This window comes from Gracilinanus agilis, chromosome 3 (genome assembly GCF_016433145.1).
Source record: "Gracilinanus agilis isolate LMUSP501 chromosome 3, AgileGrace, whole genome shotgun sequence".
Taxonomy (NCBI): Eukaryota; Metazoa; Chordata; class Mammalia; order Didelphimorphia; family Didelphidae; genus Gracilinanus; species Gracilinanus agilis.
Window position 1 is genome coordinate 258001650 of NC_058132.1, and position 12518 is coordinate 258014167.

Genomic DNA, 12518 nt, shown 5'->3' on the forward strand with positions numbered 1-12518 from the left:
TCAGAGAGAGGATAGATAGGATCCCATAGATGAAAATTCTCTGGGGTAAATCACCAGAGGAAGGATGAGATATTCTCAAGAATAACATTCAGAAAACATACAGAGATACAATTGTGATGTGGGAGTTAAAGGGAATTTTCTAAAGACAAGAAACTTATTCACCAACCAACTTATGTCTAAAAAAAGACACACGAAAGATGAAAGAGAGAGAAGTAATAAGATAAATGCAAAAGTGTATTTGTTATAGTACGGTAAGAATACTTTAGGAGTGCTAACATTCAGAATAATATGAATATAGGAAAGCTCTATAGTCAGCCAGGTGACATAGTGACTACAGTACTGGACTTGGAGTCAAGATTCATATTCATATTCATGAGTTCGAATCCTGTCTTAGACATTTACTAGCTGTGTGACTGTGAGCAACTTACCCTTTTTGCCTCAATTTCCTCATCCATAAAATAAGCTGGAAAAGTAAATGGCCAACTACTCTAGTATCTTTGCCAAGAAAACTCCATATGGGATCACAAAAAGTCAGTCACAACTGAAACAACTAAACAGTGACAAAGGAAAGCTAAAGAAAAAAATGATATGTTGATGTTGTTGCTATGTTGGAGGACAGAAAGGAGATTAAAGAACGGATGGCTGCTTGGGCTGGCAGGGTTGATTATTTTAAAAATGGAGAGAGAAAGAAGGCAACATATTCAATTCTTTTTTTTTTTTGGTTCTGGGGAGGGTGTTAAAGAAAGGATCGTGTAAGAAGAACAATCTGTGGATGATAAAGGACAAAAATAAAATGGCTAAAGGGGAGTTGATGCCCAGAATAAATGAGAAAATAATAAGAAGGCTTCTTGTTGCGCTAAATGACCTCAAGTCATCATATCTACATTAGAAACATCTTTGGATACTGAAAGAATTGGGAGATGTTCCTGCTTTCCATGATTACAGAAAGATCAGGGAGAATGAGATTAAGACCATAGGATTAGAAAAGGGCAAATGTGAAGTTCCTTAAAAAAAAAAAACAGAAGACAATGGAGTCTGCAAACTATATTGTGTTTGATTTAGATTCCTGATGGAATCCTTGAACATATTCTTATAAAGATAGATATCTTAACATAGGTATTATCCTTGATTCTTCATGCTCATTCACCCCAGATATCCAATCTTATAGTTTCTACTCTCACAATAAGTTTTGTTTTTGTCCCCTTCTCTCTACTCATACTGCAACTACCCTCCCACAAACTCATCACCTGTAAGCATTAGTGCCTCCCAGTTACCTCCAGGATCAAATATAACTGCCTCTGTTCTACATCTAAAGTTCTTCCCAACCTGACCTCTTCCAATATTTTCAGACTTCTTATACTTTACTTCCTTGGAGTGTATAAATTGCTAAGGGAGTTCTAGCACATCTGATTGGTGTGAGAGCTTACTGAGTCTTTTTCAGTTTTCGGCCTTTTGCTCATCCCCTTTTGGTGTCCACTTTTCACCCAACTCTTACCTATGGCTCCAAGAAGCTGTAGCCCATCTCAACAGATGGTAACCAACAGACCTCAAATCCACTGCTGAGTTGGGGAATATCTAAACCAAGCATATTCCATCCTTGTATGGAATGGTTGGATGAAAAGGATTTGTTCCAAAAACCATGAAGGCAGTTGAAGCAGGTGCCATGGAACCCTTGGACTTTAATCAGATATCAAAGACATGTAGGTCATCCACTGTATCCTGAGCCATCACCAGTCATCCTGACTTTTATCTTGCCAGGGAACTTCAATGACTATAAAAGAAAGAGTGAGGCTGATGACTTTGTACATCTTTACTTCACTTAAATCTAATTCATATACAAGTTGAGGCACCCATATAGTACTGCCTAGGGGGCAGTCAGTTGATTCTGATTCATCACCCACTCACTTGAGTTACAGACCTCCCAGAATTAGAGGTGTTTTCACCTTTGGTGATTAAATCTAAAGATGGGCAGTGAATACTTAATCTAATTATCATAATATCTAGTTATGTTCATGTTAGAATGTTCTGTATTAGATTGTAAATTCCTTGAGAGAAGGAACTGGTTAGTTTGTTTGTTTCTGAATTCCCAAACCTCAATGTAGTGCCTGAAACAGGATAAATGCTTAGTGAGTGCTTGTTAACTACCTGACATTTTAGGAAGGACCCTACTATGTTGGAAAGCATCCAGAGGAAGACACCAAAATGTTGAATGACCTTCAGTGCATGCCACATGACAACGATTGATGGAATAGATGTCTTACCTGGAACAGCTTTAGGGAAGACATGATAGAAACCTTCAAGATACTGGAAATGTCTAAAGGGCTATCATGGGAAAGACAGATCAGACCCAGAGGGTAGATTTAAAATAAATGGATGGGGGGTGGGCAGCTAGATGCCTCAGTAGATTGAGAGCCAGGCCTAGAGGCAGGAGGTCCTGAGTTCAAATCTAACCTTGAATACTTTCTAGCTGTGTGATCCTGAACAAATCACTTACCCCACCATTGCTTGGCCTGTACTGCTCTTCTGCCTTGGACCAATACACAGTACTGATTTTAAGACATAAAGTAAGGGTTTAAAAAAAAGAGAAAGGGATGGAAGCTAAAAAGAGAAGTATTCATTCAAGAGAATTCATTTTATTGGAAAATAAAGGGTACCCTCCTCAATGGAAGCAAATGACTGCTCATTAGGTGTGTTCATGTTTGGATTTCAGTATGACCTTCAAAGTCTGTTTTAATGAAAATTAGGAAGGTTCAGAATACCAAGATTGAGTATAAGGAAACATGGGAGCACTCAACATGCCAGTAAAGCAAACCTGTTTTATTGAGGGGACATATTAACAATATGAATTTAGGACAAATGGAGGAAATAAGAATTGGTTACCTTCCCAAATAAATAAAATGAAGTCAGTTTTTACAAGGTTCTTACCTAAGTCTAGCTGGAACATATATTGGTAAAAAGGGTGTGAGATATCTGAACCTAGAAACTGGTGCCTCTTCATGCTAGCAACTCCTTGCTGGCTGAAAAAGAGACCTTGGGCAGTTACTGCTGGTCATAATCTGACAAGGTGATCCAGGGGTTTTGAGCTTCCCTGGATGCTTCCTCTGTTAGGAGATTGAGGATGTTGCTGGAATTATCATAACAGGATCCCATCAAAGCCTGAAATTTTGAGGCATCTATATTACATCCCTTACTTATTTCAAGGAAAACATTTTGTAAATATTATAGTATTTTTCAAATATAAATTATTATTTTCACTTCATTCTTATCTTATTTGATAGGGCTCAGATAGAGTGTCTTGAAGTAAGTCACTAATATGTCCTTTTTCTTTTATGTTTCTGATTCTATAGAATGGGGCACAGATGGATAAAATAACTTATAGTAGTTGAATAAAAGTGTTAGGATGTAAATTCATCTTCTTTAGTTCAGTAAAAGCATTTTTACTCTTAGCTATATCAAAACAAACTATGGAAACTTCATCCTCTGTCTAGCCATATAATTTTGACTTCTTTTGCTAAGGATCTTTTTTGGAAGTTCTTCATTCTATGTAGCTTGGAGATTATTTAGAATATTAACATTTATGAAAAAATTTTGTTTTAAATTTTTATAGATCAGTGTTTTTCAATAAATTATGGACAACAGTCTGATGTGTAATAATGCTTCAATAAAGTAATAATTTTAACATCCTGGGAATATTTAAAAATGAAACTAGAAAGAGGATGCTAAATTGGAATAAATAGAAATAGATTTATTTACTCTTTCTATAGTAATCTAGACTTGTCATCAATGACAATAAAATCACCAATTTTGACTTCAGCAATTCCTTATCTAACATAGGAAGAAAATCAACATGACCCTTAAAAAGATGAAGTCAGGAAGAACAACTCCAAATACAGAAAAAATACACTGTGCTAAAGACAATACAATTTTAAAGACACCCCCAGTTCTGTTCTCAAAGTGGGAAATTTTCAAAAGGAAAAGATAAGTTTAGATTTTTCTTAAATAAGTAAGAAAAAATATTAGCCATTGCTTCTATGCATTGGTAAAGGAAAGTTCCTCACCAGGAATTCCCTAAACAAACAGGTCCAGGAAATAAATTTTTTTTCTTATTTGCAAATGTGACTCACTTGCCATCTGCAGCAAAGTAATAGATTCAGGAAGATCAGTGATCCATAAAAGTATCAAAGGTCACACAAGTCATTATTTGGAGTCAGGACTAAAGGTCAAAAATCATAATACTCAATCCAGCACTCTCTGCAGGAGATCCAGACTCATATTGTTCAATTATTGAATCTGGTTGAGATGGGGAGTATCATATTTTAGATAACACATTTTCAAGTTCTGGTTCTGGCTTTCCCAAATGTGTGAGTTTGAGGACATCAACTAATCTCTCTAAACCTCAATTTTCTCACATGTAAAATTGGTATAATAATGTGTACTATCCCCTTTATAAGGCTGCTATAAGGGAAACAGTGTAAACTTTCAGGCATTCTCTAAATGTGAGATATTTAGTAGTAGTAGTAGTAGTAGTAGTAGTAGTAGTAGTAGTAGTAGTAGTAGTAGTAGTAGTAGTAGTAGTAGTAGTAGTAGTAGTAGTAGTAGTAATAGTAGTTTCTGCCATATTTCTCAAAGCATAAAGTCATAATATATTTTTCTTTATGCTAAAAATGTGTAATCTTTGTATTTATCTTTTAAAGGTCCTGAATCTGTTTCTGGCCTTATTACTAAGTTCATTTAGTGCAGACAACCTTGCTGCCACAGATGATGATAATGAAATGAACAACCTCCAGATTGCTGTGGATCGAATGCATCGGGGAGTAGCTTATGTGAAAAGGAAACTATATGAATTCATTCAACAGGCCTTTGTTAGAAAACAGAAGGTTTTAGATGAAATCAAACCACTCGACGATCTGAACAACAAGAAGGACAGTTGCATGTCCAATCACACAACTGAAGCAGGCAAAGATCTTGATTATCTGAAAGATGCCAATGGGACTACAAGTGGCATCGGGACAGGCAGCAGTGTGGAAAAATACATAATTGATGAAAGTGACTACATGTCATTCATAAATAACCCCAGCCTCACAGTGACAGTACCAATTGCTGTTGGAGAATCTGACTTCGAAAATTTAAACACAGAAGACTTCAGCAGTGAATCGGATCTGGAAGAAAGCAAAGAGGTAAGTCTTACAGATGTGGGTGGGCATCGTGCATGTACCTAAAGAGTGTAATATGTACCCGGAATGATAAATGTTGATGGAAGATAGCAATCTTTGCAGTTTTCTATCATTGTATCATTGAAAAGTATATAGAAAAGTACAAAAACAGGAAAATGGAGCAGTGGTAGTGCTTTTTCCATACCAAATAGTATATATAATTTGTGATTTAAGTTTTATTATTGCTTACATATGAAGGCAATTAAAAATTGGACATAGTTAAATGTAGGTGGCAAATGACATCCATTTTTATAGGTTACCTAGTACAGAATAATGCATATTTTTCAGATTCAGATGACAATGATAAATTTGGAATCATGGACTAACTTGATAATGGATAGATTATATTTTCTACTCAGTCCATGAAGGAAGCCCCATAAAGGGCTAGCTTCATGGGTAAAAAGTGAGGATCTTGCTGAGCAGTATGGGGCAGAAGGAGACAGAGGGCTATCCAGAAGACTTATTTGCAAAAGATTTTCTATGTGATCTAAAATTTAAATTTATATTGAGGAACAAAATAGATGTATTAGCATTTAACAGTCATTCACAAGAGCTAAAGTAGAATATGATAGTCCCATTATATATGAATTGTAGGCCCTTGAGGCAATTCTGCATTTTGTTATGGGAAAGTTAATTTTTGTTTATATCAGATGTAAATCATTCTTAATTAGGGGAAAGCAACTAGTAGGTGGAAGCTGCTGGCTCAGCTCCTTCCCCACAAAATTTAGGTATTTGAGGAGCTTACAAGGCAGAAGGTAAGGAGAAACCCTAGTGGTTACTTTAATATCTCTCCCTACTTCACATGCTTATGTGTTGGATAGAATAATGATGAAAAATATTTAGATAATCCTTTTTGAAGGTTTCAAGTTTAATAATCTCTGTACCTTCCCCCTTCATCCCTTTCCATTTAATTATTTGCTCCATGACTTTACTGTAGAATGTATGTGGTTGGATTTGTTTCAATTCAAAATTGGGTAGGGATGTCTACTAAAACAAATGCCGTGACATTTTTCATAGTCTAATTGCTTGATGATTCTTCAATCATTTTTAATATTTGATGGAAGCTGATAGAAAATGAATATTAATTGGCTGAATTAAAAAAATACTTTTGTATTCCACTGGTAAAACCGAAATGCAGCTGTAATGAGGATTTTTCTCCTAAGTTTTGGACAAGAGCTACTTCAAATGCTGTGTTCTCTTTAATGGAGCAGGGCTAAAGGACTACTAATCTCTAAAATATGACTCTCTGCTTAAGCAAGACAAGCAAGTCTATTTCTTCATAGTCAGTTTTTTACATTTTCTTTAGAAAACTTGAATAATATGTTGAAGGAAACAATTTTTCTCTTTCACCCAAATAGATCCCCCCACCCTCATGAAATTCTTATTATGTACATCTTCCAAAAACTGAGGTCACCATCAGAATTTTCTGGGTGTTTATTCTTATTGATCAGTTATAGTCTAATGGCTTGCATCAGAGGGGTAATAAAGATTATATCTCTAAGCACTATCTACTTTTACTACATTCAGAACAAAGAAAAATCTTCAGGAAGACAGGTAAGATTTGAGAAGTGGAGAGTGTTTCTGTGATTGTACAACATTGTCTCAATAAATTCAGTTTGCAGAAAAGAATCCTTGATTCCCATTAGAGTGAAGATCTTAGGGAGTAGGGACTGCCTCAATAAATCAGTAAACATGTATTAGCACTTACTATGTGCCAGACACTGTGTGAGGTACTAATGCCTAACAGAGCATCTTGACATAGTAGGACCTTAATAAAATTTTTAAAAAGAGTTTTTGAATGAGTTATTCTGAAATATGTTGGATAAAAAATAAGTAACATATTAATTTAAAAATTATAAATTTACATGTATTATGTCATTTTATGTTTATAACAATGCTGTAGTTTATAGGAATCATGAAACATCTATTATTATTCCCATTTTATAGATGAGGAAAGAAAGATCGACAGAGATTGTGACTTAACCAAAGTCCCTCAGATAATGTATCTGAGGTAAAATTCTAACTCGCATCTTCCTGACTCCAAATCCAGTCTATCTTCCATGCAATCTAGTTGCCTCTATATTGATAAGACAGTACATAATATTTGTATTGCTTAATGACTGCTTAATTGTAAGGTTATTTTATTTAACAGTGAGTTGCTGACTTTTGCCAGAGAGATGATGAATTTAAAATGTAGAGAGGCATATTTTTGGACACAGCTGAATTTATTTTATTATACTATGATTATTTATGATGAAAGTTTTATATTTCTTTTGTGTTCAAAAGATAAGGGGATAACAAGAGAGATAAATTACAAATATTTATAAAATAAATAATTTATTTTAATTAAATAAATAGATAAGTTAACAAATAGATAAAAAGTAGATAGGTTAATAGGCAGGTATAGATGAAACACTGAGCTGTTTGGACTTCACAAAAATTGATATGCTAGGTCAGCTTTTCCTCAAAAATCTTCATTATTACTAATGGGTAGTTTTGTGGCCATGTAACATCATAAATAAAATACCAATAGAAAAATGTGAAATTGATTTCTATGTTTTTTGATATTTTAATTATTTTATATTTATATACATTTACAGGTGATTTTATCAACAAAGAGTAAGATTTTTTATTAACCTAATAAACATTTATTGTGTTTATTATGACTTTAGCACTACTGGAGAAAAAATTACCTATAAGAAATTTGTGACAATAGCAACAAAAAATAATTATATTTTGTACTTATATCACTATATATTGCATTTGGTTCAGAAATCAAAGACAGAAAGAGTTGTGACCAACTTGAAACCTTAATTTAAAAGCTGATATGGTAGTATATTTTAGAGGAAAGGACACAAGAGTTGACATTGGAGAATGTAGGTTCAAATCCTAGCTCTTCTTTTTTTATCAATCTGACCTTGAGTAGTCACTTCATTTCTCTAACCTTCACTTCCCTTATCTGTAAAATGGGGGAGTTAGACTAATCAATGGTGATAAATCTTTTAGAGACCCAGTGCCCAAACTGCACCCTCACGCTGCATGTGAGCTGGCACCCTACCCCAGACAGGGGAGGGAAGAAGCACTCCCATTGGGTTGTTGGGCAGACAGCTGAGTGATGAAAGAAATGTCCTCAGGTGTGGTCGAGGGGGAGGGGAGCAGCCCCCTCTGGCACATGTGCCATAGGTTCCCTAATACAGAACTAGATGATCCCTAAAGCCCCTTTCTGTTATTGCATCCTGATTATCAGCTAGTAAGAAGAACTCTACTACTCTAGAAGAGACCTTTCACAATGAAAATTCTCTACAAAAAAATGCTTTTGCTCCAATACCCCATGAGGAACTTAGTAGCAGCATGAGTCATAATGATAGAAAATGCTGTGGGATGTTTCCCATGGCATCTCACTGTAATTCTGTGAAGCCCTTCCTTTTCTCCCTCAATAGCGCTGAATATTCCTAGACGTTAACAAACTTCATGCAGAGACCATTAAAATAGCTCTGCCAGAACTAGTCCTTAAAAGAATTATTAATTAGGATCAGTTTGTTCTATTCTGTCTTTCCCTTCTGGGTCTCTTTTGTTCTTCTATACAGCTCTGGGCAGGCACCATCTGTGGCCATCTATACTTTCCTCAAGACTTGCCTTGCCCATGTCTGTATACCTTTTTCACCCAGCCCCAGCTTTCCTAAGTCTTGAGTTAACCTTATTCAAGGATAAATTCCTGTTCAATGATAACCAGAGATATGTTGGAAAATATTTAACAATCAACTCTTTGGGGAGGAAATGTATAACATACTTTTGAGTTTAACCTACAATATTAACATTTTCTCCATCACTTTCTTAAGTCTAAAAAATCAACACTACCATAAATCAAATCCCCATTTGTTGTGTTTACTTATTTCTGAGGTATAAATGGTTATGCTGAAAATATAACAATTGACTCTGAACCTGTTAAAGATGCTCCAGCATTATCCTGATAACCTACCTGAGCTAATTCTTCAATAGTTAGCATACTTCCACCCTCATATCCACTTGGATGAAACTGGAGAAAATCATGAAAGCTTGCCGACTGGGTTTATGACAAGTTTATACTACAGTCTTGCCTGGGCCATTACTACAGCAAGGGAATTCTTTTTAACCTTATCAATTCCAGTGATTCTGAATGCCCAATTGCCATTGTCCATACTGTTCTCCATCTTCTACTGGCTGCTCCCTTATTGTTTTCAACTGAAGCTCCTCACAATCTCTTATACTAAAGCTACCTAACCCTTCAATTGTGCTTTCCAAAATACTTGCTCCATAGGTAACAAGTGAGATTTCATTTTAAACATTTTCCTTCCTTAGTGAGACCTAACTCCCTCCTGAGGACATGCCTTCTCTGGTTACCCTTTCCAGCACTGGTTGTATTTTCAGTCTTGCATTCAAATTAACTTGTCATGGTGGGAAAGTTGGATTATTCATTACTGCCCATTACCACTGCCAGATTTTCCTCCTACAACCATGATTCAGTAATCTCTCTTCTTTTTCATTCAGTACATATTTATCATTGTAATGCAAGATTTATGCAAGATTTCTTGCATTTGCAATATTACCCTAGGCAATCCTGTCAGTTAGGAGAAGGGAACTCTGGCCTGGCAGGTGCCAGTCCCAGGAGCTGACAGTTAAGCTGGGACTATATAAACCCCTGCAAACCCAACCTTGGGGTTCTGGTTTCCTTGACCTCAACCAGACACCCAGCTACCTCTTACTTCCCCTTGGGGTCCCCAGGAGGTTGAAGGGAGGTTCCGGTGTGGAACGTGGGCAGGATTTTAGCTTAGGATAGCCTAGGTTAGACACCCCTAAATCAACTTAATAACTATATCTGTTTAGCTGGTAGATCAAATATCAGAGCAGTGTCAGACTATCTCTGGCAGAGGGCTGGTTCCCTCAGTCTGACCTTACCTTCCAGATCCATTGCCAACACTTGCCAGTCGCCTCTAGCAATAGCTTCTCAAGACCCTAAATCCTCTTACCTCAGTTTTTCCTTTCATGTTAAAATAAATACCTTACCTGAATCTGAGAGTTCCTATAATTATTATATCATCACCTTAGGCTAAAGACACAGAGGAGAGGAGAGAATATCAACTAGTTGAGTTTAAAGAAAGTAGTGGACTAAGCCTCCATTGTATCCAGGAAGTTCGAGCTCCACTTCCTGTTGAATTCTGCTCTCACCCAATAGGAAGGCAGTTACTCCAGCAGGGAGGGGCCCTTCACTCATCACCTTAAAGGAGCCTACAACTATCAGGGGAGATTGACTGAGGCACCACAGCTGAGGCTGCTTATCACTGACAGCTCCTAATCTCCTGCTACTTTAATTTCAGGCTCCCAGGCCCCTGGTGATTCACACAGCTACATGCAAAAAGACCAAATCCCTGGCAACAATTTGAGAAATTGAGGCAGGGAGAGGAAGAACATGCTCACAGCTTCCTTGACAGGGTAATGGAGGCAGCCAAGACAATATTAGGCCTCAGAGAGGTGCATGCCCCTGAGACCATCAATCATTTTAGGAGGCAGTTCATGAAGGGTGCTTCACTGCCGATCCAGACCTATTTCCGGCAGAATTGTCCTCAGTGGAAATTACTGCCACTAGAAGACATCAGGCAGCATGTATCTTATATACATGATTCGAAGCAAAAGGAAATCAGGACAGCCAGACAGTCAGATTCAGAAAAGGACCCAGTGATAGTTGACCTCAAAAGACAACTAAAGCAGGTAAGAAGGAGAAGGAAATTGAAGAAATTAAGAACTTCACCCTCCAGGCCAGCAGGGGGAGTAGTCAATGCAGGCAACCTACTAGTGTCACCAAGCCCAAAACCTATTCTTCAAAGAGTTATCTGTATGGCCGGGCAGGTCACATAGTTAGAACATGTAGATTTAAACAACAGATAGACATTAGTAGGGCTAACAACAATTCCAGCCAGATAGGAATGGCAATCAATATTGTAGAGCTGCTATTTGCAGACCTCCTTCCTTCCTCAATGAGTTCACTGCCTGGCTCAGTTTTTCTCTCTTCTCTCACTATTACCTTCATGAAAAGTGATTTCAACTTACATATTGAAGCCTCCCCCATACTCATAACTTCTTAGTGTCCCAATGCACTCAATTTTCATAATCTATTTTTCTACCTGACCCCAGCTACCCATAGAGAAGGTCATAAGTTTGACCTTGCCATAACTCACAAGTGTTCTATTTCCAAGTCTCTGAACACTTAAATTCCTTTATTCAATCACAATCTATTATCATTCTACCTCATACTCTGCATTTCCACTCTGAACATTGTTTTTGGCTTCCGGGTTAAGATGGCTGCAGAGTAGAAGCAGGGCACTTAACTCTCCTCACCACTGACCCATATATGATACCTCAAAAGGACACAAAAATCAAATCCAGATGAACAAAGGGATCCCACAATAGGGCACCGCATTGAAGGTACATGGGATTTGGGCATTTCCACACTATAAAGGGTGAAATAGCTCCCATTAAAATGCAAGTTGATCAACCCTCCCCCACACTACCTACAACTTCAGTGCCAGCTCACAAGAGTTAGAGCAAGCATGGGGCATTCTTGGCAGCTAACTGGGACCACCAGAGGCTTGCTCCTGAGGGTAGCAAGACTTAAGACCCCAAGAGGTTAAAGAACACAGACTTTGAGCATGGACTTTGAGCGCAGAAATTGAGTGAGACCTTGGGCATGGACCTAGAATGGAGGGGTGACTGACAGTCACTCGCACTGAGACTCATAAAGGAGCCTCGGGCAGAGGAACAAGCATGGGGCAATATCTGGGGTCCTGGCAGCTGACTGAGACCTCTAAGAGGTTTGACCTGAGTACACCTAGATTTGAGACCCCAGGAGCCTAAAGAGCACAGACCTTGGGCACAAGGATAAAGCTGAGAGGGGCAGCACTGAACTGTGACTCATAAAGTAATCTCAGGCAAAAACTGCTCCACAGCTCTATACACAGAGAGCCTGCCTGCCTCACCCAGACTTCTGACTAAGAAGGAAAAACAAGCATAATAATGGCAAACAAGGTTCAAGATCTAACCAAAAGAAAGAACAAAAGGAAAGTGTTAACACTCAATAACTTTTACACAGAAAAGATCCAGAAAACAGAACAGACAGCAGAGGAGGACAAACAAATAAACACATTCAAACCTTCCAAAAAAATGAAAATTGGTCACAAGCTCTTGAAGAGTTCAAATCTGAGATCATGAGAAAGATGGAAGAGATTTGGCAAGAAAAGTGGAAAATAGCTCAAAAGGAAATTAACAGTTTAA

General features: G+C 37.4%; 1 protein-coding gene across 1 annotated transcript in view; it reads left to right on the top strand.

Annotated features, from left to right (window-relative positions):
* The window catches only part of LOC123241459 (sodium channel protein type 1 subunit alpha), a 138448-nt gene that overhangs the window by 61253 nt on the left and 64677 nt on the right, over window positions 1–12518 (top strand). The window contains exon 6 of the mRNA XM_044669104.1: window positions 4695–5177. Within this exon, the coding sequence (XP_044525039.1) occupies window positions 4695–5177 (483 nt within the window). The remainder of the gene's footprint in view (window positions 1–4694; window positions 5178–12518) is intronic.